We start from the raw sequence: 25684 nt of genomic DNA on the forward strand, positions 1-25684 counted from the left end.
ACTGTGTAAGACCTGTGTCTTATCTGTGTAAGACCTGTAAGTAATTATTAAATAATTATGTAATTATTAGTCCTTTCAAAATAATTTTCCCAAACATTGCCTGATCTGTTTTGATGTGTCTAAATCAGTTTGTGCTTTAAAAGAATTGCCAACATGTCATGCATCCCTCCTTAAAAACCCTACATAGATGAACGAGTGTCTATTTGTCAGTAGTGCGGCAGTGGACCAAATTAGAAACAGGCCTTTTCACAGAGCTTCGCTCTCATGAAGACCATTTGACGGTTTGATGACTCATTTTCAAATGAACTGTTTCAGTTGCTTGATTCTGTTCATCTGTTTCAACACTATCAGTTTCACACAAAGCTATGTTTAGTAAAATAACCATGAATGTACATATATCTACCTATCATCAGTCAAAGATTCTGCCCGGTCTATGAACTACACTGTGAAACTATTCAGCTATACTGTATGTGCACACATATCAAGACTGTGTCACCATTATAATAGATTTTTTTTATTAATATGCATGGAAATATGAAGGTTTTTTTTTTGCCAGATTTGTTACAAACAGCTTTCTGCTTCGTAAGTTATTAATTGATGGACTGGAGTCATGTGGACTATTGTGATTTTGTTTTTTTATCAGCGGTTTGAACTCTCATTCTGAAAGCACCCATTCACAGTAGAGGATCTATTGGTGAGCATTTGCCTCATAGATTGATCATCTTGATTTCAGTACTCTGTAACTTTGTCCCTGTATGTAAATAGTTGTGTAACTGTAAAATGTAAAAACAAACAAAAAAAAAACAGCATGCACCTTTGGACTTTTCAAATTAATTCCATTGGACGACAAATGAAACAGGGGGTTGGGGGGTTAATAGATTAACTCTGTTAAACAAACTCCTCTGTTTAATCATGGAAGGTACATAAACTGGTGTTTAAAGCAAAAAATCTTTAAAGAAAAGTTGATCATAGTGCACTATGTGTCTGTGTTCCTTTCTTCCCTCAATCGTGCTTTCTTTGCTGAGGTGGACTGAGAACTGTGGCACATTTAAGGACAAGGGCTTCTTAGATTAATTAACCTGTTTTGATGTAAAGCAAAATTTCTCCAAATCTGTTCTAAAGAAGAAAAAAACTTCATCTTGCATGGTCCGAGGGTGAGTACATTTTCAGCAAATTTCCATGTGTGTGTGAAGTATTCGTTTAAAAAAAAAAAAAAAACAATTGTCTACTTTGCATATGGGCCTTATACTGTATATCTTAACCAATATATGATTTGCATTAATATTTTTATTACTAAATATTTACACTAATTAATAGATAATTAATGTTTAATACATATCACTTCTTTTTAAATCAGATCTTGTATGTGTTGAAATTCAAATTTAAAATTTGGTTTTACATTTGTTACTTTCTGTGTTCATTTCTATCCATACATTTTTGGAGGTTCTGGTTTTCTATTTAATTTGCTTCAATGCTGTTCTTATGGTCACTAGATTATTTCTTTACATTTATTTGTGTTATTTTGTTGCTTTTGACTATCTAAATGCTTTCATTGGTGATTGTCATTGTTGAAGGGATGATAACTTTATTAATCCTCATCATCCACATCTTCTTGTCATCCCAATATTGTTTTTGGCTGTTCAGTGTCCATCCCTTTATTTTGCAGAAGTTGTTTGCCCTTGTCTAAGTAGAATCTGTTGTGCAGGTTACATTCATACTGAGCATCAAGGCTAGAGGTTTTAAAAGCACTATGAACATTATTCTAATGTAAATAGTGTAACTAACAAACTTACCTTCATCTCACCTGGGAGAATAATCAACCCTTACACGAGGCTCTTTTTAAGGAAACCCCCGCCCCTAGATTTTGTCTTTCATTTACAACATTGGGGTGTATCCATAGACTTAAATGGCTTTCTTTGATTACATGGGTCATTGGATATGGTCCATTTGACCTCTATAGTCTGAAGTTGAAGCTCATTTACATTTGGATGCAGAAGATCAATGTGTTTGTACAGTGCAAAAATCCCCCCTTTAAAAAAAAAAAATCTGAAATCACCAGTGGCATAAGCACAAACATGTAATTTAAAAAAATTAGAATAGGCCTATCAATAAAAATAGAAAATTTAAACTTGATTGGAACATTTCTCCATAGTTAGTATCTTAATTAGCTTGATATTTATGCTTGTGTTTCTGTTTGAGAGGCTTTCTCAGTTTCGTTCTTTTGGTTAATTCTCAATTCAGATATCCCAGATACGCTTATGAACTGTTTTGGGGAAATGTATGCTATATTTCTCAGAGACTGTGCATTGTATTAATTTGCCTGTTTTTCGTTCTGTGAATACCCACCTGTTTGAAAATCTGTGAACGCTTGTCTTATCCTGTGAATACTTGCATGCTATAGACAGTGCAAGGTTTTTATATATTACATGATTACGTATTATTTACACAATAGCAATTAATTGTGAGTGCATTCACACAAAGACCAGTCACTAGTCTTTTATTATTATTTCAATTTTAAGAAATGTTTTCTCAACATTTCAACATTGCATCAGTTACAGATGAACGCATATATTTAATTGAATTATCACTTAGTGGGTTACATAAACATGTATTATTATGTCTATGGAAAGCATTTGTCTTTCAAATGCATTAAAATGCATTTAAGGTTCATGTTATTTTTATTTACATGTTATGCAGGGATTTTATTTTAATATTTATTTATTTTAATTATTAGCTTTTCATTCAAACTCCCTGCAGTTCCTTTCACAAACCCCAGTTTAGAAAGCCTTGACGCAACATAATGTTTAATGCATTTCATGTTGTTAATCACAATGAATGGAATATATTTTCTTTCTCTTATTATTATTTATATTAATATGGTCATGATTATAATATTTAAATCAATGTGATAAACAAATTAGGTCAAATGCAACCTAAAAGTAATCAAAAAGTAGCAATAAAAAAAGTTATTATATTACCTAAAATTGGCAATGTAATGGATTGTTAAATTACTAACAAAAATTTTTGTTATTGTAACTCGGAATCAGTAACGGACTACAATTTTTGAGTAATCTACCCAACACTGGCTATATAAACTATGGATACTCATATTGCCCATGTTTTGCTCTGATGATTGGTGATCAAAACTCTGGTGATTGGATTCTAAGCATCCAAGTACTGTGCCTAAGGCAACAGGCAGTACTAATTTCCTGAACCACAAATTACTTTCTTGACATTCATCTTCATATAATTGTCACATCTTCAAAGTCAAAGACATTTCACTATTCAACTCATGCAAAATATCCTATTAAAAATGTGTGATATTATAGTTTATGAAAATGTGCATATTAAAAAATGTAAAAAAAAACGGGTTAAAAAATCTGTCATTATCCCTGTGCCAAAGAACAATAAACCCTCTTGCCTGAATGACTATCACCCAGTTGCCCTCACATCAATAGTCATGAAGGTTTTTGACTTGTAAAGAGCCACATTTGCTCCTCCATACCTGATACTTTGGACCCTCTTCAGTTTGCCTATTGCCCAAATAGATCCACTGACGATGCCATCTCTCACGTCCTCCACTCTTCCCTCACACACATGGACGGCAACAATGGGAATTATGTAAGGCTGTTATTCATTGACTATAGCTCAGCTTTCAATACTATAGTCCCCATTAACCTGTTAACCTTCACCCCCCATCTGGGGCCTTGCAGGTGAAAATAACATACCTAAATTAGAATGGTAACATTTCCTGACAAAGTGTGCTACACCAACAAATTAGGTATCTTTGGAAAGAAGACACTGTTGGCTTTACTATCCATCATCCAGAGTTGATAATGCTCAAAAAGAAAAAAATTTATAGACACTAACATGCCTTGAAAAATATTTTTCCACACTGAATGTTTTTTATTTCATATACAAATACATGAAATAAGTCCTGGAGCAATCCAGAAAAGTAATGGATTAAAAGCCACGTGTCTCATGAGTTTATATTTCAAATTTGAAGACGATACCATGAAAAATGAGATTCCTGCAATATTTTTTTCTGAAAATATTTATAATCCCCCCAGCCCCCCTGTTTGAGGAAAAATAACCACCAAATGTATTGCAGAATTATGTTAGTAATTATACATATTCCTGCATAGTTTTTCAATTATAGAATAATAGACATAATTTTAGACATCATACAAGTGATTTATTTGAGCACTAAAAAATACAAAAATAGTTATTTGAGTAATAAAAAGGAAGAAAAAAAATAGCTTTGTTTATAGTATGTCTACTGAAGTATATATTCTGATTGCCAGACATAAAGTGATATTGGCAGAGATGGTCATCCAGTCGGTAATCACATGCTGATGTGCATCCATACAGATGATAATTAAACAGATGGGCCATATAATCAATAATAGCTGATCAATGAATCACAATGATAGCCGTCATAGAGTCGGTAATAAACACGCTGATGTGCGTCTATACAGATTATAATGATGCAGACACGGCCACATTCCCCACACAATACACACACACACACACACAAAAAATGTAGAAGAAAAAAAAAACAGTTTTTTATGGATAAAGCAGATCGCTAAGTTACGCCCCGCTCAGATGACAATTGCGTCACAGAAGCGTCATCGCTGCCTGGAGAGAGCGCCAAATTCAAATAAACTATATTCCGCTTTTCTGAGACTTTTTTTTTCCGTGGATGATCTCAATCTGTTTGTAAAACTGAATTCTACAGCACCGTTTTGTTTTTTTACCACCAAGACGCTGTTTTTGAGCGTAATTTATTCCATAACGGACGCGAACAATAACTCCGGAAGAAATTAAACGTAAACAAAGGAATATTCATCCTTATTACAACGTTATTGTTTGGCTGGACTAAAAGTGCTCGCTGGGATGTTGTTCTGTGGACCCTTACCTCTCTAACTAAACTGGGATTTCAGCAGTGGACGCGTTTGTGACTTGTTATTACAATGAATCTGGTACGTACTGCTTTTTTTCTCTGCTTGTTTTGATGTGTAACTGCTTACACAAATGTAGCAAATACATTCCTTATAAGCTTTCCATCAGAAAACAGCGATCTGTCGTCGATGCTTGAGGCTTAGACCTTCAGAAGGATATATAGTTTGTCAAGATAACTTTGTCCCGTTTCATTTATTCTGTTAGAAAACAATGACACACGCAAACAAAAGAGCGTTCAGTGCGACGTCGCTCTGGTGAACGGTAACAGGTTAAGCTAGCTCTAAACTCACGGACCTCGGCCTAAACTCCTCGATCTGTGACTGGATTCAAGACTTCCTCACCGGCAGACCTCAAGTGGTGAAAGTTGGCCAGTTCACCTCAAACTCCATCGCTCTGAACATAGGAGCCCCACAGGGCTGTGTCCTGAGTCCCCTGCTCTACTCTCTCTTCACGCATGACTGCGTGTCCTCTCACAGCTCCACATCTATTATCAAATTCACTGATGATACTGTGGTTCTGGGCCTCATCTCCAACAACGATGAGACCGCATACTTGGATGAGGTAGAGAGACTCACATCATGGTGCCAGGACAACGGTCTCTCTCTGAATGTGAGCAAAACTAAAGAGCTGATCATGGACTTTAGGAAGAGACAGCAGCAGCCCTACACTCCTCTTATGATCAGTGGGACCCCTGTGGAGAGGGTGAGTAGCTTCAAGTACCTCGGTGTAAACATCTCCGAGAACCTGACTTGGACTACACACATCCAAACACAGGTTAAGAAAGCCAGACAAAGACTGTACCATCTGCGACAGCTGAGGAAATTCAGGGTCTCACCAGAAATCCTGAAAACTTTCTATTCAGGGACCATAGAAAGTGTATTGACTCAGTGCATCTCAGTGTGGTATGGAAACGGCTCCAATTAGGACTGCAAAGCACTACAGAGAGTTGTGCGCTTAGCTGAGCACATCTCAGGGTCTGCTCTCCCCTCTCTGCAGGACAACTACCTCAAACGCTGCAAAAGTAGAGCTGTCAAAATCATCAAGGACTCAAATCACCCTGGTAACCGACTAGTCACTTTGCTACCATCTGGTAAGCGCTTCCGTAGCTGATGGCAAAAACTGAGAGACTTAGGAGGAGCTTCTTCCCCCAGGCCATCAGGCTCGTAAACTCTAACTCTGTGTCATAACATCACATGACTCCATGTAAATATCACTATAAATAAGTTATTCATATTTTTTCTACCTCATATTGCTGCTGTTAATACCCTGTACAACTTTTTTGCACATTCTTTTGCACATTCCTTCTTATACTACTATTTAAGTCAACAATATACTGACCTGCACATTTATATTTACATTTTTTATCTTTTATTTTATTTTATTATTTTATTTTTTTCTACTTTTCTTTTTCTTAATATTTATGTACATTCTGTGTTTTGTATTCTATAAAATTGGAGTCATTGGAGCGGACCTGACTTACATTTCACTGCTGGTTATACTCTGTATAATTGTGTATGTGACAAATAAAAATCTAGAATCTTGAATATTAATTAATCTTTTTTAATTAATATGAAGAATATTTTAAAAAATGAAATACAATTTATCAAGCAGAAATTGAACAAAACGAACAAAACGTTCTCAGGTGCATAGAACGAAAAGAAGAAAGTTTTAGTCCAATAGGTAGCTGAATTTTTCTGCACACTGAAAAATTCAAACAGACCACAAAAGGTCTACCAAAAATAGTTTTTTTATTTTTCATATGCAAAAGTGACAAAAGTGCAAAGTGTATTAAAAACAGACCAGAGAGAAGACATTTAAGGCCATGCTTTCTTCAGTGCTCATGAGGCAAAAAAGCAACATCGCACTTATATAGGCACAATTGCAAATTGTTGACAGCTGATCTTAATCAATGAGGGATAATTGCCAAGATTGCCAACAATTTCCCTTTACAAAGAATATGCAAGATCCATCTCTTCATTTAATCCTGTTGGGGTTAATGATTTCAACTCAAAAATCCCAAAAGCTTCTGTTTTTAACAATTTTCTATCATGGTTACCACCTCTCCTATGCAAAAGAACCCTCTCAATTCCCAGGAATTTGAAATCAGTAAAATTATGGGTAACACTTTATTTTACAGTTACATCTATTAGCTGCTTATTAGCATGCATATTGCTAGAATATTAGCCATGTATTAGTGCTAATTAAGCACATATTAATGCCTTATTCTACATCCCTAATCCTACCCAATACCTAAACTTAACAACTAACTTACTAACTATTAATAAGCAGCAAATTAAGAATTTATTGAGGGAAAAGTCCTAGTTAATACTTAACAAGTGTTACCTATTCTAAAGTGTGACCAAATAATGTTTTGCAGACTCAAAATGACAAAAAAAACTGAGAAGTGTGATCTTGTCTCCTGATAGCACTCATATGTTCAACAATTCTAGTGTGCAATGCATGTTTTGTTTTACCAACAAACAGTAAAGGACAATAACACAAAATTGTGTATATCACGTGTTATTTTACATGTGATCAATTGTTTAATTTGATAAATTTTACCCGTTTGTGGATGTGTAATTGACTTGCATTTTAAATAATGAGAACAGGCAACACAATCTTTACACTGAAAATTTCCATGGGCATCAGAGAGGGTCCCAGGAGTGGGGATGTGGGTATCTGCAAAGAGAGGTGGATCAGTGAACAGGCCTGACAAATCACAATCACTCTGTATGATATGCCAATGATTATTGATTGCCTTTTTGATTCCTGGACTCAAGGGACTAAAAGTAGATTTGAATACACAATAAAACGTCTTATTTCTGGGGGTCAAGCTGGTATCTTCTGGAAAAGATCTAATTTTGTCTAAAGCAGTATCGAGCCACTTGATTGGATATCCCCAAGATCTAAAATCACTATATAAATTCTGAGCTTTGGCTTCAAAAATCATCCTTGTTAGAACAAATGTGAAAAATTCTCATAAACTGGCTATACGGCAGACCACGTTTCAAAGACATGGGATGAGCACTCTTTGCAAAGTTTTTTTTGCAGTTTCCTTTCTATATACAGAAGAGACAAGTTGGCCATTAATAACAAGAGATGTTTGTGTCCAAAACATTCATGTCTGTTGTCCCCACATGATAGGTGAACTTAATGGATGGCCTAAGACAATTCATACAGTATCTCACAGAAGTGAGTACACCCCTTACATTTTTGTAAATATTTTATTATATCTTTTCATGTGACAACACTGAAGAAATTACTTGTATAACAGTGTAAATTTGCTGTCCCCTCAAAATAACTCAACACACAGCCATTAATGTCTTGTCAACTCATATCTTGTTTTAAAAATAAATAAATGAGCAGAACCGTATTTATAATGATTCAAACAGTATGCTAAATGTAATGCAATCAGTCTGACATATGAATTATGGGAAACATCACTAGGTTGGATGGTCTGATTTGATAAAAATGGTCTGAAAAGTACTGGGTCCAAGTTGTTTAATTGTCAATTTGTCTTGATTTTGCAATCACTCATGTTAAGTTTGCGATAAAAAAGACGCACACACGCTTGTTGTTCGCCATGTTTGGTTTCTGTCATGCTTCCACTGCACCCTAATGTTAAGTTATAAGCTGAGCTTTGTATAAACTATTTGTATAAAATATTTGTATAAACTATGTGTTTATACTATGCACTCAACCATCTAGTGTGTCAACTATATTTTATTTTTAGTCCTAATTGGAGGTCCAAAAAGAAACAGTGAAATATCCCATTGTTGTTATACTAAAACTTTTGAATGCTGCTTGTTCAATCAAATATGAGGACTGGAATTATATATTGTATATCCATAATTGTAGAATGATTTTTTGCTTACACTTTATATTATTATTTATTATAGTCCACTCAACACTTTATATTATTATATAAGTTGGCCTTAACTACTATGTACTTACATCAAAAAAATAAGTACAATGTACTTATTGTGGTCATATTGTATTGCAAAACACTTTTGCTGCTACTGAGGTGAAATACAGGTAAGGTTAGGGACAGGTTTGGTGGTATGGGTAGGTTTAAGTGTGGATTAAGGTGTAAGGGATGGTCAACAGTGTAATTATAAATGTAATTACAGAAATTAATTATAGATGTAATTACATAAAGGTATTTTTAAAAATATAAGTACAATGTAAAAAGATGTATGTACATAATAAGTACATTGTACCAAATTATTAATTTAAATATAAGTACATAGTAGTTAAGGCCACTTACAGTAAAGGACCGATTTTTTTTTTTTTTTTTTTTTTTATCATTGAAATGAAAAAATAACATATAATTCTGAATGTACATACACAGCAGCAGGACTGGCATTCTGGAAACACTCCACACAGTACTTGTAATGTATCCTAAAAAATAGGAAAGCATCGGATGTGACCATGTTCATTCCACCCACAACTGATTCTTCAGGTAAATAGTAGCTTATGGGGAGGTTATTTTAAATTTCAAACCCAACTGATAGGTTTTATTTACTTTATTTTCTTTTAGATGTAATACTGTGTGTGTGTGTGTGTGTGTGTGTGTGTGTGTGCATGTGCACCTGGTATTCATCACGTCCTGGGGACCAAATGTCCCCACAAGGATAGTAATACCAGTAAATCTTAATCTTGTGGGGACATTTTTTGGTCCCCATGAGGAAACAAGCTTATAAATCATACAGCATAAAGTTTTTTGAAAATCTAAAAATGCAGCATGTTTCCTGTGAGGGCTAAGTTTAGGTGTAGGGTTGGTGTAGGGCAATAGCACATACAGATTGTACAGTATAAAAACCATTACGCCTATGGGATGTCCCCATAAAACATGGAAACCCAACATGTGTGTGCGTGTGTGTGTGTGTGTGTGTGTGTGTGTGTGTTAATGGGACTTATACCTACAAACCAACACCAACAAATGTATTTTAATGGCCAAATTTAATAATTCCTTAAGGTCGCATCTGCAAATTTTCACTCATTACAATGTCTTATTAGTTCACAGGATAACATGTCGTCACATTTGCTTTTTGCTGCTATGTCTTTGGACGACCATCTGTCTGGTAAGTTCATGTAGTGTGTATATTGTTCAAAGGTTTAGGATAAGTAAGTTGAAAATCGCCACCCTTGGTAAATATGTGACACTGGACCACAAAACCAGTCTTAAGTGTCAATTTTTCAAATGTATACATTGATGTATGGTTTGTTAGGATCAGGATTAATATTTGGCCGAGATACAACTATTTGAAAATCTGGAATCTGAGGGTGCAAAATATCTAAATATTGAGAAAATTGCCTTTAAAGTTGTCCAAATGAAGTTCTTAGCAATGCATATTACTAATTAAAAATTAAGTTTTGATATATTTACAGTAAGAAATTTACAAAATATCTTCATGGAACATGATCTTTACTTAATGTCCTAATGATTTTTGGCATAAAAGAAAAATGGATAATTTTGACCCATACAATGTATTTTTGGCTATTGCTACAAATATACCTCAGCGACTCAAGACTGCTTTTGTGGTCCAGGGTTACATATGATCAAAGAAGGCTGTGAAAATTAATCTGCATGGTTAATCCTTTTGATCTTTTATTTTAAAAATTCGCAAAAATCTAACCTTTCATTGGAGAAAAATATATAATGGGGGGAAATATCATTATGAAATAAATGTTTTTCTCTAATACACATCGGCCCCAATTAACGGCACCCTTTTATTCAATACTTTTTGAAACCTCCATTTTCCAGTTTAACAGCTCTAAATGTCTCCTATAATGCCTGATGAGGTTAGAGAACACCTGACAAGAGATCAGAGACCATTCCTTCATCCAGAATCACTCCAGACACTTTAGATTCTCAGCTCCATGACGGTGCTTCTTCTCTTCAGTTCACCTCACTCATTTTCTACAGGGTTCAGGTCAGAGGACTGGAATGGCCATAGCAGAAGCTTGGTTTTGTGCTCGGTGACCCATTTTTGTGTTTGGATTATTGTACGGCTTGAAGATACAAATATGGCTCATTATAAGATTTCTAACAGAGTCAGTCACTTATTGATTTTTTTTATCTGTTGGTATTTGATAGAATCCATGATGCCATGTGTCTAAACAAGATGTCCAGGACCTCCAACAGAAATATAGGCCCACAACATCAAAAATACAGCAGTATATTTCATTGTACACATGGGGTACTTTTCATATCTGTGTTCACCAAACCCATCTTGAGTGTTTGCTGCTAAAATGCTAATTTGTTTAGTTTCATCTGACCATAGTCAAGTCACCTTTATTTATATAGCGCTTTTATCAATACAGATTGAGTCAAAGCACTTAACAGTATCAAATTGGAGGATAGAGTGGCAGTAATGTATAAAAATAAGATTAAACACTCAATTTTCCGTTAAAGGCATTTCATTATTGAGTTCAGAGATGTCATTGTCTAGCTCAGTTTATTTTAAATAGTATCTGCTAAATCAAATTGACTATAATCACTAGAAATTAAGTGTCCCCAACTGAGCAAGCCAGAGGCGACAGCGGCAAGGAACCAAAACTCCCTCAGTGACAGAATGGAGAAAAAAAAAACCTTGGGAGAAACCAAGCTCAGTTGGGGGACCAGTTCTCCTCTGGCCAGGAGATAATTGTTTATTTATTGTTTAATTAAAATTTTAAATCTATTTATTTCTATTTTATATTGTTGCAATTTCTAACAATAATAGTATTATGTAGTTAGGTATTTTATTATATTTTTAGTTATTTTCTTTTCTTTTAGTTTTAGTTTTATTGCATTTAAGTCCAGGTCTTCACTGGGGATATGTCCCCGGGGCTCATCCAGGTGTCCCGGCCTCCGCCGACGATCAGGGAGACACATCATCTTCCGACGCCGATCCACCATCTGATCGGGACACGGACTTAGAAACAGAATAAGAAAGAAACAGACAAATATTAGCGTAGATGCCATCCTTCTTACGATGTAACGAGTACATCATGTGTTATGGGGAGTGTTCTCGGTTCCGGTTGATCTAATTAATGCAGCCTAACAATCTTTTAATGGATTTGAATAATAGAAGTGTATTAGTGTGTTATGTGTAAGCCAGGTTTTGCTGAACATCAGAAATATATTCTTTGTGTTTTCTCATTGTGATGGATGATTAATGCAATTTGGGCTTTGTTTTCCCTTCTATTTATATTTCTGTGAAACAGGAAGCCATGGCTGGATAATTTCATGTTCATAATCACCCTGGAGTGCTCAAAATTGTGAATATGAATGGGAATATACTTCAGAGATATTTTACTCATAAGAATTTCTAGGGGTGCCAATAATTGTGTCCAACGTTTTTTGAAAAAAAAAAACAAAAAAAAAAACATTTATCTCATAATGATATTTCTCCCCATTTTAAATTTGTATTGCCCAATGAAAGGTTAGATTTTTGTGATTTTATTTTTTTAAATAAAAGATCAAAAGGATTAACAATGCAGATTAATTTTCACAGCCGCCTTTGATCATATTTACCAAGGGTGCTGATATTTTTGGCCATGACTGTATGTATGTATATGTCAGTCCTTGTCTTGTGTTTCCCCTCCTCTCGTGTCCCTATTTGGCCATCCTCGTTCCTTTGATTAGTTAATTAGTCCCAAGCCCTGTTTAATTGCCCTGTTTCCGTTCTTACCTGTTGATTTTCCTGTGTTTATAAGTGCTGTGTTTCCTTGCCCCTGTGTGCCGTCTTATATTGTCACTCCGTGATTCTCCATGTTTCCTGAGCGCCCTCCTGTACCTGCTCCTCGCAAGTCCTCTCCTGCGTCCCCGCTGGTCCCGTCCAGCTCTCCTGCGTCTCCGCTGGTCCCGTCCAGCTCTCCTTCGTCTCCGCTGGTTCCGTCCAGCTCCGCGCCTCCTGAGCGCCCTCAAGTGTCCGCGCTTCCAGAGCGCCCCCAAGTGTCTGTGCTTTCAGAGCGCCCCACAAGTGTCTGTGCTTTCAGAGCGCCCCCAAGTGTCCGCGCTTCCAGAGCGCCCCCAAGTGCCGGCTCCACGCACGTGCCCTCCTGCGTCCCCGCTGGTTCCGTCAGAGTCCGCGCAGCCAGAGCGCCCCACAGAGCCCGCTCCCCGGCTATAGGGTCACATCCTGCGTTGCCAGGCCTAGGCCACGGAACCCCGTTACCCGCCATGGCTACCCGAAAAAAGAAGGCCATGGCCTCCCGAGTCCCCTGATCCGCCATGGCCTCCCGAGTCTCCAGATCCGCCATGGCCTCCCGAGTCCCCTGATCCGCCATGGCCTCCCGAGTCTCCAGATCCGCCATGGCCTCCCGAGTCTCCAGCCCCGCCATGGCCTCCCGGAACGGGCACCGCCCTGGAGGCCTCCAGAGCGCCAACCCCCCCTCCCCATTGGATGGTGTTAGGCGTGAGGACACGCCTTCCGGAGGGGGGCGTAATGTCAGTCCTTGTCTTGTGTTTCCCCTCCTCTCGTGTCCCTATTTGGCCATCCTCGTTCCTTTGATTAGTTAATTAGTCCCAAGCCCTGTTTAATTGCCCTGCACCTGTTTCGGTTCTTACCTGTTGATTTTCCTGTGTTTATAAGTGCTGTGTTTCCTTGCCTCTGTGTGCCGTCTTATATTGTCACTCCGTGATTCTCCTGGGTTCATGCTAATAAAGCACGTTTGAAGAAACTCCTTGCCTCCGCGATTCCCTTCTCCTGAGTGGAACGTGACAGCATATATATATATTTATTTATTTATTTATACACACACACACACACACGTGTTTAAGTGTTTATCTAAGATGGCGGCGAGCACAGTCGCAGCGGCTTCTCTCTCTCCCGACAAATCTGTGTTTTCGGGTTTTTTGTCTTGTAAGTCGCAATGTTTTTGCACATCTCCGTCTCGTCTACCTGTCTTTAAGCGCACATACAGTCGTGAGTTTCTGCTCGATGTCGGCAGAACCACATTTTTAGAGTTAAACTCCGCACACGCTGAAGAGCTGCGGGACCTCTGTCTGCTCCGAATGCCTACTCCATCACCGACCCCCACTACTGCATCTCGCCCACAGCGGAGGCGCTACAAGCGGTGTGAGAGGAAGCAGAAGAGGGGTAAGCGCAGAGGTATCCGAGCTAGGCTAGCGGCCAACCCACACAAGCCAGCTATCCCCACCATCGTACTGGCGAACGTACGCTCTTTGGACAATAAACTGGACTACATCCGACTACTCCGCTCTACTCAGAGGACTGTAAGAGACTGTTGTGTTTTTGTGTTTACGGAAACATGGCTTAACAACAGCGTACCGGACTGCTCCATACAGCTCAACCAGCTAACATGCTATCGAGCTGACAGAGCTCTCGTCGAGGGAGGTAAGATCCGCGGCGGCGGTCACTGTGTTTATATCAATGATGCATGGTGTCGCGACGCTGTTGTGGTCTGCAAACACTGCTCACCCCTGGTGGAGTTTATGATTATTAAGTGCCGGCCATTCTATCTACCGAGGGAATATACAGCCATACTGCTCGTTGCTGTATACATCCCTCCCAGCTCCAACAACAACAACAGGAGTGAGGCACTAAATGACCTGTACCAGCACACCAGTGAGCAGCAGACAGCCCACCAAGATGCTTTTCTTATCTTGGCTGGGGATTTCAACCACGCAGACTTAAAGAGTGTGTTCCCAAAAATACATCAACACATAGACTTTCCAACAAGGGGAAAAAACACTCTGGACTTTGTTTACACCACCCAGAGAGGAGCTTACAAGGCCCTCCCCCTCCCCCACCTCGGAGCCTCAGACCACATCACTGACATGCTAATGCCTGCATACAGACCGCTCGTTAAAGTCACCAAACCAGTTCACAAACAGATTCAAGTGTGGCCGGAAGGGTCGTCAGAGTCACTTCAAGACTGTTTTGACACCACTGACTGGAATATGTTTAAACAGGCTGCCACATACAACAACACTACAGACCTCCAAGAGTACTCAGAGACTGTTACTGCCTACATCTCCAAGTGCATTGATGATGTAACAGTCACAAAGTCCATCATTGTCCAGGCCAACCAGAAGCCGTGGATGACAGGGGAGGTCTACAGACTTCTGAAGGCTCGGAACGGTGCCTTTAGAACTGGAGATGAGGAGGGCCTGAAGACAGCTACGGCCAACCTATCCCGCGGCATCAAAGAGGCCAAGAGACAGTACTCCAGGAGGATAGCCCATCGTTTCAGCTACAGCAGAGACACGCGGAGCCTGTGGCAGGGGATACAGACCATTACGGATTACTAGCCTCCAACACAGACCTGTGACAACACCATCCCCCTGCTGAACGAGCTGAATGCCTTCTTTGCTCGCTTTGAGGCACAAAACAGCACCACTGCACAGAAGACTCCACCTCCTCCCGGTGACCAGGTGATGACGCTGTCCCCGGACAGCGTGAGGAGGTCCCTCAGCAGGATCAATTCACGCAAAGCTCCGGGTCCTGACAACATTCCTGGGCGTGTACTGAGAGACTGTGCAGTGGAACTCACTGATGTCTTCACAGACATCTTCAACATCTCGCTAAATCAGGCCGTTGTCCCCACATGCTTCAAAGCTACCAGCATCATTCCAGTCCCTAAGAAGTCATCTCCATCCTGCTTCAATGACTACCGTCCAATAGCACTCACTCCCATCCTCATGAAGTGCTTTGAACGGCTAGTCTTGCACCACATCAAGTCTGCACCCCCCCCCCTCTCCCTGGACCCCTTCCAGTTTGCATTGTGCAACTGGCTGTTGGACTTCCTGACCGGGAGACCTCAAGCAGTACGGGTCGGCAGTAACACATCCAGCACCATCACACTGAACACTGGGGCCCCCCAAGGATGTGTGCTGAGCCCCCTCCTCTTCACTCTGCTGACCCACGACTGCACACCATCACACAACTCCAACATTTTCATTAAGTTTGCGGATGACACAACTGTGGTGGGTCTCATCAGCAACAGAGATGAGACAAACTACAGGAGCGAGGTGAGCCGCCTGGCCGGGTGGTGCAGTGACAACAATCTCTCTCTGAATGTGAAGAAGACGAAGGAGATTGTTGTTGACTTCAGGAGAGTACACACTCAGCATGCCCCTCCGACCATCAACGGTGCGACTGTGGAGAGAGTGAGCAGCACCAAGTTCCCATTTAACACAGCAACACACTAGGAACTCTGACTCTGTGACCCCCCCCTACCCCCCCCACCCACCGACCAACAAATTGTGACCGGCACCTGTCACTTGTGCAGAATTGGCTGATCACTACCCATCCAACATTGACTGCAAATTACCTCTTCGGATAGTCTGACAAAAACTATCCGAACAGTCACTTCAACTTGTCACTTTAAAAGACTGATAAGCTCTTCTTGCACTACACTCATAACAAAACAAAACAAATCTGCACAGTTTTGTTTTTGTACATTCAACTGGTTTGCACTCCATCTATTCTGCCATGTGCCTTATGCACTTTATCTATTTCTCTTTTTTTATTTTTCTACAATGTCCTCAGACCGATAAGCTCTTTTGCTCTACAAATATATCTACACAGTGTTGTTTTTATTTAACTGGTTTTGCACTCTATCTGCCAGGCGCCTTATGCCACTTTATTGATCTAATTCTTATTTTTTTTCTACAATATCCTCATTTGTATATTTGCATAGTTGTATGTACATATGTTTAAACTGTATTTATCTGTATCTGAACGTGTTTAATGTTAACTGTATGCACCAAGGGTCTGAGAGTAACGCAATTTCAATTCTCTGTATGTATGTGCCGTACATGTGGAAGAATTGACAATAAAGCTGACTTGACTTGACACACACAAACACACACACACATATACAGTATATATATATATATATATATATATATATATATATATATATATATATATCAGAGTTTCCGCTAGAAAAAAATGGTGCCGGTCAAAGTGACCGGCAGAGGTTTCGTTTTCCGGACATTTTGGTGATATGCCGGTCAAATATCGCCTCCTAATTAGTCAAGTTGAGGAAAACTGGAGGCAGGCTATGTAACTTAAAAAATGACATAATCAGGCCGTATAGAATGCAACGTTTATTAGCCTAACTTTCAAATAGACGGAAAAAAAACATGAACGTCCGATTGGCGTCAATCAACGCCAATTGTTTTTACTATGGTTTCACATTCATAGTTTAACAAACCAATCCCCCTTCCCCACATAAAATATCTGAATAGTAGCCTATTGTTTTTACTCAAGCGAACTTAATTATACACTCTCAATATGTCTCATTTAACTGGTAACATTTAAATTGGCCACCGTGAAATGACTCCTTGTCAAATTAACTGGAACAAACAAATGACTAGGCCTATAACACTGTCATTTTAGGCTACTTTTTACGCTGTTTTGCAGTGCTGAATTGTGCAGCTGCCGACTTAAAATCAAAACTTCCCAGAGTCTCTCCACAACTTGCAATGCGCATAAGCCACGTAACCTTGTTCTCCGCAAGGCGACTTCGCTGCTTCGTCTTGATCCGATTCTGCAGCGAGAACCCCCTCTCTGCAGGAACACTCGAGACAGGGATTACACAGGCTATCTTGGCGAGCTTGGTCCACTCTGGATACATTTCGTTGAAATCACATATGAGGACTTCACAGGCTGTGGAGAAATGCAATCCTCCATAGCCACGGAGCGCTGTCATGACAGCGAGGGCATCACGTCGCAGGCTTATGGCATCGATAAGAGGAGCAGTGTCCGCAGACTCAATGCTTGTAAAATGGCAAATAATCCTTCTGATCGCTGGTTCTGCATATTCTTGAAGAGCTATAAGATACTATAATAGGTGAGAACGATATTAGAATTATAGGCCTACAAAAGAATGCTGCGCTTATTATAAATAGACGTCTCACTCATTCGTTCGTTGTTTAGGTCTATATTACAGCCGTTTTAGGCGTGCGCTTTATTTGAAATGCAGCATGCGATGTTGTTTAATAACTTTCAAAAGGTAGAGCCTGTTCCTTTATAACATAGCCAAAGGTCGGTGTATTTTTGCTTTATACATTTTAGGCTTATTCTCAAATTCAGATTGTGTTACGGGGGCGGGATTATTAGGCCATTTTAATTGGACAATTTGACCGGAGAGATTTAATTTTGTCAGACATTTCATTTTTTTTCCGGCCAATGTCCGGCAATTACCGGACAACGGAAACCCTGAGTGGAAAAAATGATAAAATGATTAAACTGGTTTCTTGGTCATCTTTTAGACTTCATGGAAATTCATGGAAAGTGGTCAATCGAAAAAGCAATTCCAGTCCCCCATTCCTAGACGTGATACAGGAAAACAGACACAAACAAATTCCTCTTCTGTAATTTCTGCGCTTGACATGGGTATCAGTGATGAGGAGTGGGAAAGACTACAGAAGGGTCTCGACTGGCCTGGTCCAGATCATCTAATCACTCAGCTGAATCTGAGCACAAGTCCAGTCCACTCAACATTCTCTATTGTGGAACTGAAAAAGAGTTACAAAGTTGGAGAAAATATCTCCATTATTATCATGGCCAGAGACCACAACAAGAACCTGAAAACATATGGAGGAGATTTTTTCAAAGCAAAGCTTTTCAATTCAAAGCTAAAGGTGTGTTTTTACTTTATAATATATTATGAACATTTAAAAAAAATATATACAGACATTTGTCATATTGAGTTTCAGGTGCAGTAAGTGATTTCTGAGAAACACTGTTGAAAATTGAAATCAACATCCAAAAAACTGAGTTTCTGAATATTTGCTAGCTGTGTGTTCTATGTGTGTGCGAAAAAATTTTTTGTGTTTATATAGTATAGCTGTGTAGTCAATCAGCAATAGGGGACATTTGTGGCCCTTGACCACAAAACCAGTCTTAAGTGTACAGTAATTTTTTCGAAATTGAGATTTATACATCAATGGAAAGCTTATTTATTCAGCTTTCAGGTTATGTATGGTTTGTTATGATAGGACAATATTTGGCCGAGATACAACTATTTGAAAATCTGTAATCTAAGGGAGCAAAAAAATCTAAACCCATACAATGTATTTTTGGCTATTGCTAAAAATATACCCCAGTGACTTAAGACTGGTTTTGTGGTCCAGGGTCACATTTATGTTCATGGGTTTGTTTGGATGTCCACAGAAATTGCTTACTGCACCTTTAATTGTTGATTTACATCATATTACATTATGTTTAGGTTTATAAAATTGCTTTACTTACAGATGTTTGTCTTCTGAATCACAGCTAACCTTTTCCATTCTTCTTTCAGTCAAGTGTGTATGGGGAGGTTGTGGATCATCGTAATGGGACTTACTCAGTTACTCTTCTTCTACTGTGGGAAGGTCAGGCACAAGTTTTTGTTCGCCTTGAGCACTCCAGTGAGGTTGTGCAGATTCTTAAAAAATACAGAGATTCTTCATTCCCACGTAGCCACTATAATGGGCACTTTGAAGGATCAGGACCCAATAAAACCAGGATCACTGAAGTAGTACAATGTAATCTTAAGTGGGGTGGAGAAGGAAGTTGGAGGAAAGGCAACTGTTGCTGTGAGTATAAGGATATAAAAACAGGGACGGTGTGGCAGTGTGAGAGACCCAAGAAACTTTCCTGTGACAAACTGGTTCATCACTCATTGGGAGGTTTGGAAAACCCATTAAGTCCTGTTGAAAAGCAAATTTTCACAAAGTAAGTGGGAAAATATTCAAAACAAATCCCAAAAGTATTGTAAAACGGTAGAGAATATTATTATTTCTCCACAGGAAATTAACAAATGTTGCTATTACTGGTGACACACAAATCATAAATGTCCTTCCCAACACTGCAATCAATGGTATGCTCAGGACAGATATCATCTAAAATCAAATTACAAGAAAATGAGGAATAAACATCAGTATGACAGTATTTTCAGGTAAATGTTTTTTTAATTTTTTTGCTTTAGGTACAACAGAGAGATGCAGATCTGGACTGACAACACCAATTCCTGCAGGGTTCTATTTGAAAGATGTTTGGAAGTCGTTTGTATGCAACACGCAGCAGTTCAGTTCTACACAAATGGGAAATTGTCTTAAAAACAAGATTGTCTACTTGTTGGGAGACTCCACCACAAGGCAGTGGTTTGAGTATTTAGAACGAAATGTGCCAGGCAAGTTATTCAGTGGTCTAAATAACTGAACTTTGAGGTTAAAATAATAAAAAAAAAAACATGTTATTTAAGACTTGATACCATAAATGTAATATACTATAAATAAAACTGCATACACATAAGTCAGTGCAAATTATAAGCGGTAGTTCACACAAAAATTTAAATTCTATCAGCATTTACTCACCTTCATGTTCATGTCCACACTTGTATGATTTGCTTTCTTTTATGAAACAAACTTTTTTTTTTCTTCATGCATTTGGATTGCATTGACCTTTACTCTATGGACTTGAAACATTATCCAGTGTCTGTTTGTTTTATGCAGAAGAAAGTCAGTCATACACTTTTGGAACAACATGAGGATGTGTAAATGATGGCAGAATTTACATTCTCTGAATTTTATTATCTCTTAGTTGACCATATATATTTTGGCTTGCTATGTACAATAAGTAAAAAACAAAAAAAATAAAAAAAAATCTGTAAAGCTACTTGATAAATTATTAAAACAATGAGTCTAATGAAAGTTCTACTTATCTTTATTAGACTTGAACAGAATGGACCTCCACACTCCTCGTACAGGTGGACCCCTGATGGCTGTGGAGTTGAAAAATAATATCATTATTCACTGGAGGCCACATGGTGTTCCTTTGAGATTTACTAAAATGCTCATTACCGACCTGCATTATATTGGCAATGATATTGATGAAATAGCTGGTGGTTCTCATGCAGTTATTGTCTTCACAATCTTTGCCCATCTGGTGTTTCACCCAATAACATTTTATGTTCATGAAGTGGCCAAAATCCGTCAGTCTGTTGTTGCGCTGCTGAGTCGTGCGCCACAGACCACCGTCGTCATCAAGTCTGGAAACACTGCAGGGCTAAAGGTACACTTGATCCCTTCCAATCTTACTTTGTTTTCAGCAGTTTTCTGTCTTGTTTTCTTTATATGTTACATCTGTGGGGGAAATAGAATAACATTTTTTTTTCTCTCATGAAAAATGGTCACCATCAATGTCACTGGACATTCTGCTATAAATAATGTGTGAACTATTCATATTTTTCTAGATAAAATATAGTCAAAGTAGGTTTAATGTCAGGTACAGCATAACAAGTGACAGACAAATATAAATGCCACATTTATGTTAATGCATATACTTTTACTTACTTTTGTCATTTAGCAGACACTTTTGTCCAAAGCGACTTACAAATAAGAAAAAGTAACTAAAATTAAAAGTCTCTAACTCTATAAATACCATATACCCACATATTTAAGAAAATAAAGAAATTAAATACAATTGACACATGCATATAACAACATTTCAATAATAAACATATAAATGAAAAGACTAAAATAAAAAGCGATACATCTATCCCTTGCCGGTGTCCCTGCCCGGTGGAGTCGCACGGTAGAGTTGATGGTCTTTACACTCTTCGGTCTTCACACTAAGAGGGTTTCACACGACAACTGCCGCGATTATAATAACCTTTTTTATACCAATCCAACAAATCACCATTTCAATTCAGCTGGACCCACTTTCCTGTTTATCAACTAAAAATGACCAAGCAAGTGCACACACTGACAAGATACGCGATATAGTACGAGACCAAACGCGATTTCAGCAACTCTCAACACAGATAGTACATATAGTAATTTTTGTTACATATCTGTTGTTCCAGGACATTTTTCAAAGTGACTGGTATGCGATGCAGCTGAACACAGTAATGCAAGAGATGTTCAGAGAAATTGATGGAGTAATCTACTTGGATGTCTGGCAGATGACTTCTAGTCACTATCTACTTGAAGATGTTCACCCAGGACCTGTTATCATTGCTAATGAGATCAACATGTTGCTCTCATATGTCTGTCCTGCCTAACACAAACAAATACTTTGCTTTTACTTAAAACGTAGTACCTTTACGTGTTAAATCTCAACATTTTTAATATCATTCTATGTGTCTTATTTAAATCAAATCTTATTTAACCCTTGTGTGGTGTTCATATTTTTGTTAATCAGCCAGTGTTCGTGGGTCTAGTGGACCTGCTGCATTTTTGGGGTTTTTAATTGAACACAATTAAAAATGTATGTTAAAAACATTGGTAACGCTTTAGATTACAGCCCGCAATGTGCCACGTAATTAAACAGAATTTACAGCGTACCTATTTTGTAACTATAGAGTACCTCCACAGTACCTACTCGTAGGTATAAGGGAACAATATGCAACGTTTGGGGAATAAGTGGGTAGTAACCTGCAAAATTATTAAGCATTTCTACTGTAACTATTTTACAACTAAAGGGTACCTATTCTGAAATTACGTGTTGGTAGAGTCCGTGATTTTCCACGTCAGCATAACTTAAAGCTGAAGGTACATGTAGGTAAACGGAAACAATTGGGGAATAAGGGGTTAATGACTTGGAAAATTAAAAGTATTTACACTGTTAGTATTTCATAATTAAGGTGTAACTATTCTAAGATTACGTGGTATTTATATCCTACTGTGTTAGGCAACAATGGTATGATTTAGAACAAGTTGCCTTATTGTAATAACATAAAATATATGATGCAACATAGTTTTTACACTATTTATACAACATATATCTTACATGACATTGATACAAATAGTAAACTATAGTATACTATTGTATAATTTAGTAATTATAGTGGTTCAAAACCACCATAGTCTTTATAAAATTTTACCACAATTTACTATAAATTTACTATAAGAATATAAGATATATTATTTACTAGTGTTATTTATGTGTGGTCATGGAGATTACTGAACAAATCAGCTGAAAGTATGGGGCAATTATGTGATGAGCTTCTGATATGATTTTGTTTAGAAATTCCCATATGAAAATTTACCCGATGAAAGAGTGTTTCTTATGGTCATCTCAGCAGCGAGTCAGGTCAACAGCATTGTACTGTCGAGGTGCAATACAGTGGAAAAGTAGATTACCTGTTTCCAGCTCCTCCCAGGATATATAACTGCATAATACACAACACGTATAATTACTGTATAATTGATGTTTTTTGATAGCTGTAGTGCTGTTGGTGCACTTTGGGCTTCCGTATGTGGTTTGAGGCAAGTAGAATAAAATGTACTACAACCTTTTCTTAACTACTCTGCAAATATACACCCTTGTTATATATAGTTATTGTGTACACTTATACAGTAACTACACGTAACAAGAGGGTAATCTAATCTAAAGTGATGCCTTGTTACGGGTAGTTACTGTGTAAGTGAAACATCCGCGGGCTGTAATCTAAAGCGATGCCTTGTTACCCTCTTGTTACGTGTAGTTACTGTGTAAGTGTAACATCCGCGGGCTGTAATCTAAAGCGATGCCTTGTTACCCTCTTGTTACGTGTAGTTACTGTGTAAGTGTAACATCCGCGGGCTGTAATCTAAAGCGATGCCATGTTACCCTCTTGTTACGTGTAGTTACTGTATAAGTGTAACATTAAACAATTATAGTAATGCAACAATAGATGTGTTTAAAAGTTTTTAACAATGAACTGTATTACATAGTTAAATGGTCCAAAAGACCTTAAGTTAAGAAATAATATTTTTATTATTTAACAAAATTTTATCAGATCTTTTCCAAGAACAGAATGCATAAACAAACTAATTTGCAACCACTTATACAAAATACAAAGAACAGTAAAACACAAATACACGCACAAAAAAAATCATGTTCTACATTTACTTTTAATAGGCATATTGCCAATGTTTCCTTTCAGCTGTGGGCAGGAATCGACACATTTCTGGAGATCTTTTGCATATGTTTGCAAAGTTGTCCCTCCAGTATATGAGGGAGCAGAAAAGTCCTCCCCCTCTGATGCAGTTTTCGCCTGTGATCACAATTAGACAAAAATACATTGCAAAAAAATAAATAAATACAAATAAAATTGTTAATACATGCCAAGTTTGCATAATGTAAAGAAGTGTTGCACAAAGCTTATATTTAACCAAATATATACAATAAGGACTTCTGTGAGGACTCTGTGTCACAACAATGTTTCAAGGAAACAGGAGTTGCCAACACTGTGATACAGTAAAGCAATACATAAAAAAATAACAAAGGACGACAAAAGTGCACAGGTAACTGTAAAATAAAAACAAGAACTTCATGGTACAACAAAATAGAGAATATGCAACAGTAAGTAGGTCAACTCCACTCTGATGGGCTCCAATTCACCTTAAAGGAGTAGTTCACTTCTAGAACAAACATTTACAGATAATGTGCTCACCCCCTTGTTATCTTCACTCCCTTGTCATCGAAGATGTTCATGTCTTTCTTCAGTCGTAAAGAAATTGTTTTTTGAGGAAAACATTTCAGGATTTCTCTCCATAAAATGGACTTCTATGGTGCCCCCGAGTTTGAACTTTGAAAATGCAGTTTAAATGCAGCTTCAAAGGGCTCTAAACCATCCTAGCCGAAGAAGAAGGGTCTTATCTAGCGAAAAGATTAATTACAAGCTACTCTAGCTCTGCGTGAACTGTGTTTTTTGTTCATAACAGTTAGGGTAGGTCTAAAAACCCCATCTAATTTTATCCTGCTTCAAAATCGTCCTACATCGCTACAGAAGTACTGACCCAGTGTTTACAAAGTAAATATAAAAAGAAGGTCAACGATTATTTTTAATCTTCAATCCACTGGCCACCATAAACGTCCACTGTAGAAAAATCCTGGAATGTTTTCCTCAAAAAAACTTAATTTATTTTCGATTGAAGAAAGAAAATGAACGAAAGACATGAACATCTTAGATGACATACGGGTGATTAACTTGTCAGGATTTTTCTTCATCTGTGTCTGTCATAAAATTATGAACAAATACATTAAAACAACACCATAGTTTAAAATTTGGAGGGTTTTCGGTCCCTCTTTATATTGAGTGGCCTTAACTTTTAAATTATTCATGGTACTGTGCACATATTGTGTACATTTTTTTTTTTTTTACATTGTACTTATATTTTACCTGCATGTAATTACATCTGTAATTGATTTCTGTAATTATATTTATGATTACACTGTTCCTTAACCCACCCTTAAACCTATCACCAAACCTGTCCCTAACCTTACCCGTATCCCACCTCAATACCAGAAAAAGTGATTTTTAATACAATATAAACACAGTAAGTACATTGTACTTATTTTTGGATGCAAATACATAGTAAGGCCAGTTAATATAAAGTGGGACCGGGTTTTCTGTACATAGAGACTATTTTTTCAATGTTTCTTTTTTTTTTAACTATGGCATAAACATAGTTAAAATTTTTGCTTAAGGTACAGGGTATACCCAGGGGTTAAGGTGACTTGGAGCCCATCAGAGTGGAGTTCACTGTCATTGAACTCCTGAACTTTGTTATTTTCCAGTTTCCTGTGTAAGTTTTGTAGTCCTTTGTGATTTTATTATGTATTGCTTTACTGTATTACAGTGTTGGCAAAGATTGTCCTTGAAACATTGCTGTGACACAGAGTCCTCACAGAAGTCCTTATTTTATATATTTGGTTAAATATAAGCTTTGTGCAACAATTCTTTACATTATGCCAGCGGTTTCAATTCCAGTCCTCGCGCCCCTCGC

General features: G+C 37.8%; 1 protein-coding gene across 2 annotated transcripts; it reads left to right on the forward strand.

Moving 5' to 3' along the window:
- The first annotated feature begins 1027 nt into the window (after positions 1 to 1027).
- LOC306863230 (NXPE family member 3-like) lies at positions 1028 to 23231 on the forward strand. Of its 2 annotated transcripts, XM_079406471.1 has the most exons (7): positions 1028 to 1154; positions 18197 to 18568; positions 19228 to 19643; positions 19718 to 19788; positions 19897 to 20100; positions 20641 to 20981; positions 21775 to 23231. In XM_079406471.1, the coding sequence occupies exons 2-7, from the start codon at positions 18212 to 18214 to the stop codon at positions 21970 to 21972; spliced, it is 1587 nt and encodes a 528-aa protein (XP_079262597.1). In that variant the 5' UTR covers positions 1028 to 1154; positions 18197 to 18211; the 3' UTR covers positions 21973 to 23231. The 2 variants fall into 2 exon arrangements, with proteins under 2 accessions (XP_079262597.1, XP_079262598.1); XM_079406472.1 differs by lacking the exon at positions 1028 to 1154 and having other exon boundaries at positions 17949 to 18568.
- The last annotated feature ends 2453 nt before the right edge of the window (positions 23232 to 25684 follow it).

Source organism: Barbus barbus (genome assembly GCF_936440315.1).
Source record: "Barbus barbus genome assembly, chromosome: 44".
NCBI lineage: Eukaryota > Metazoa > Chordata > Actinopteri > Cypriniformes > Cyprinidae > Barbus > Barbus barbus.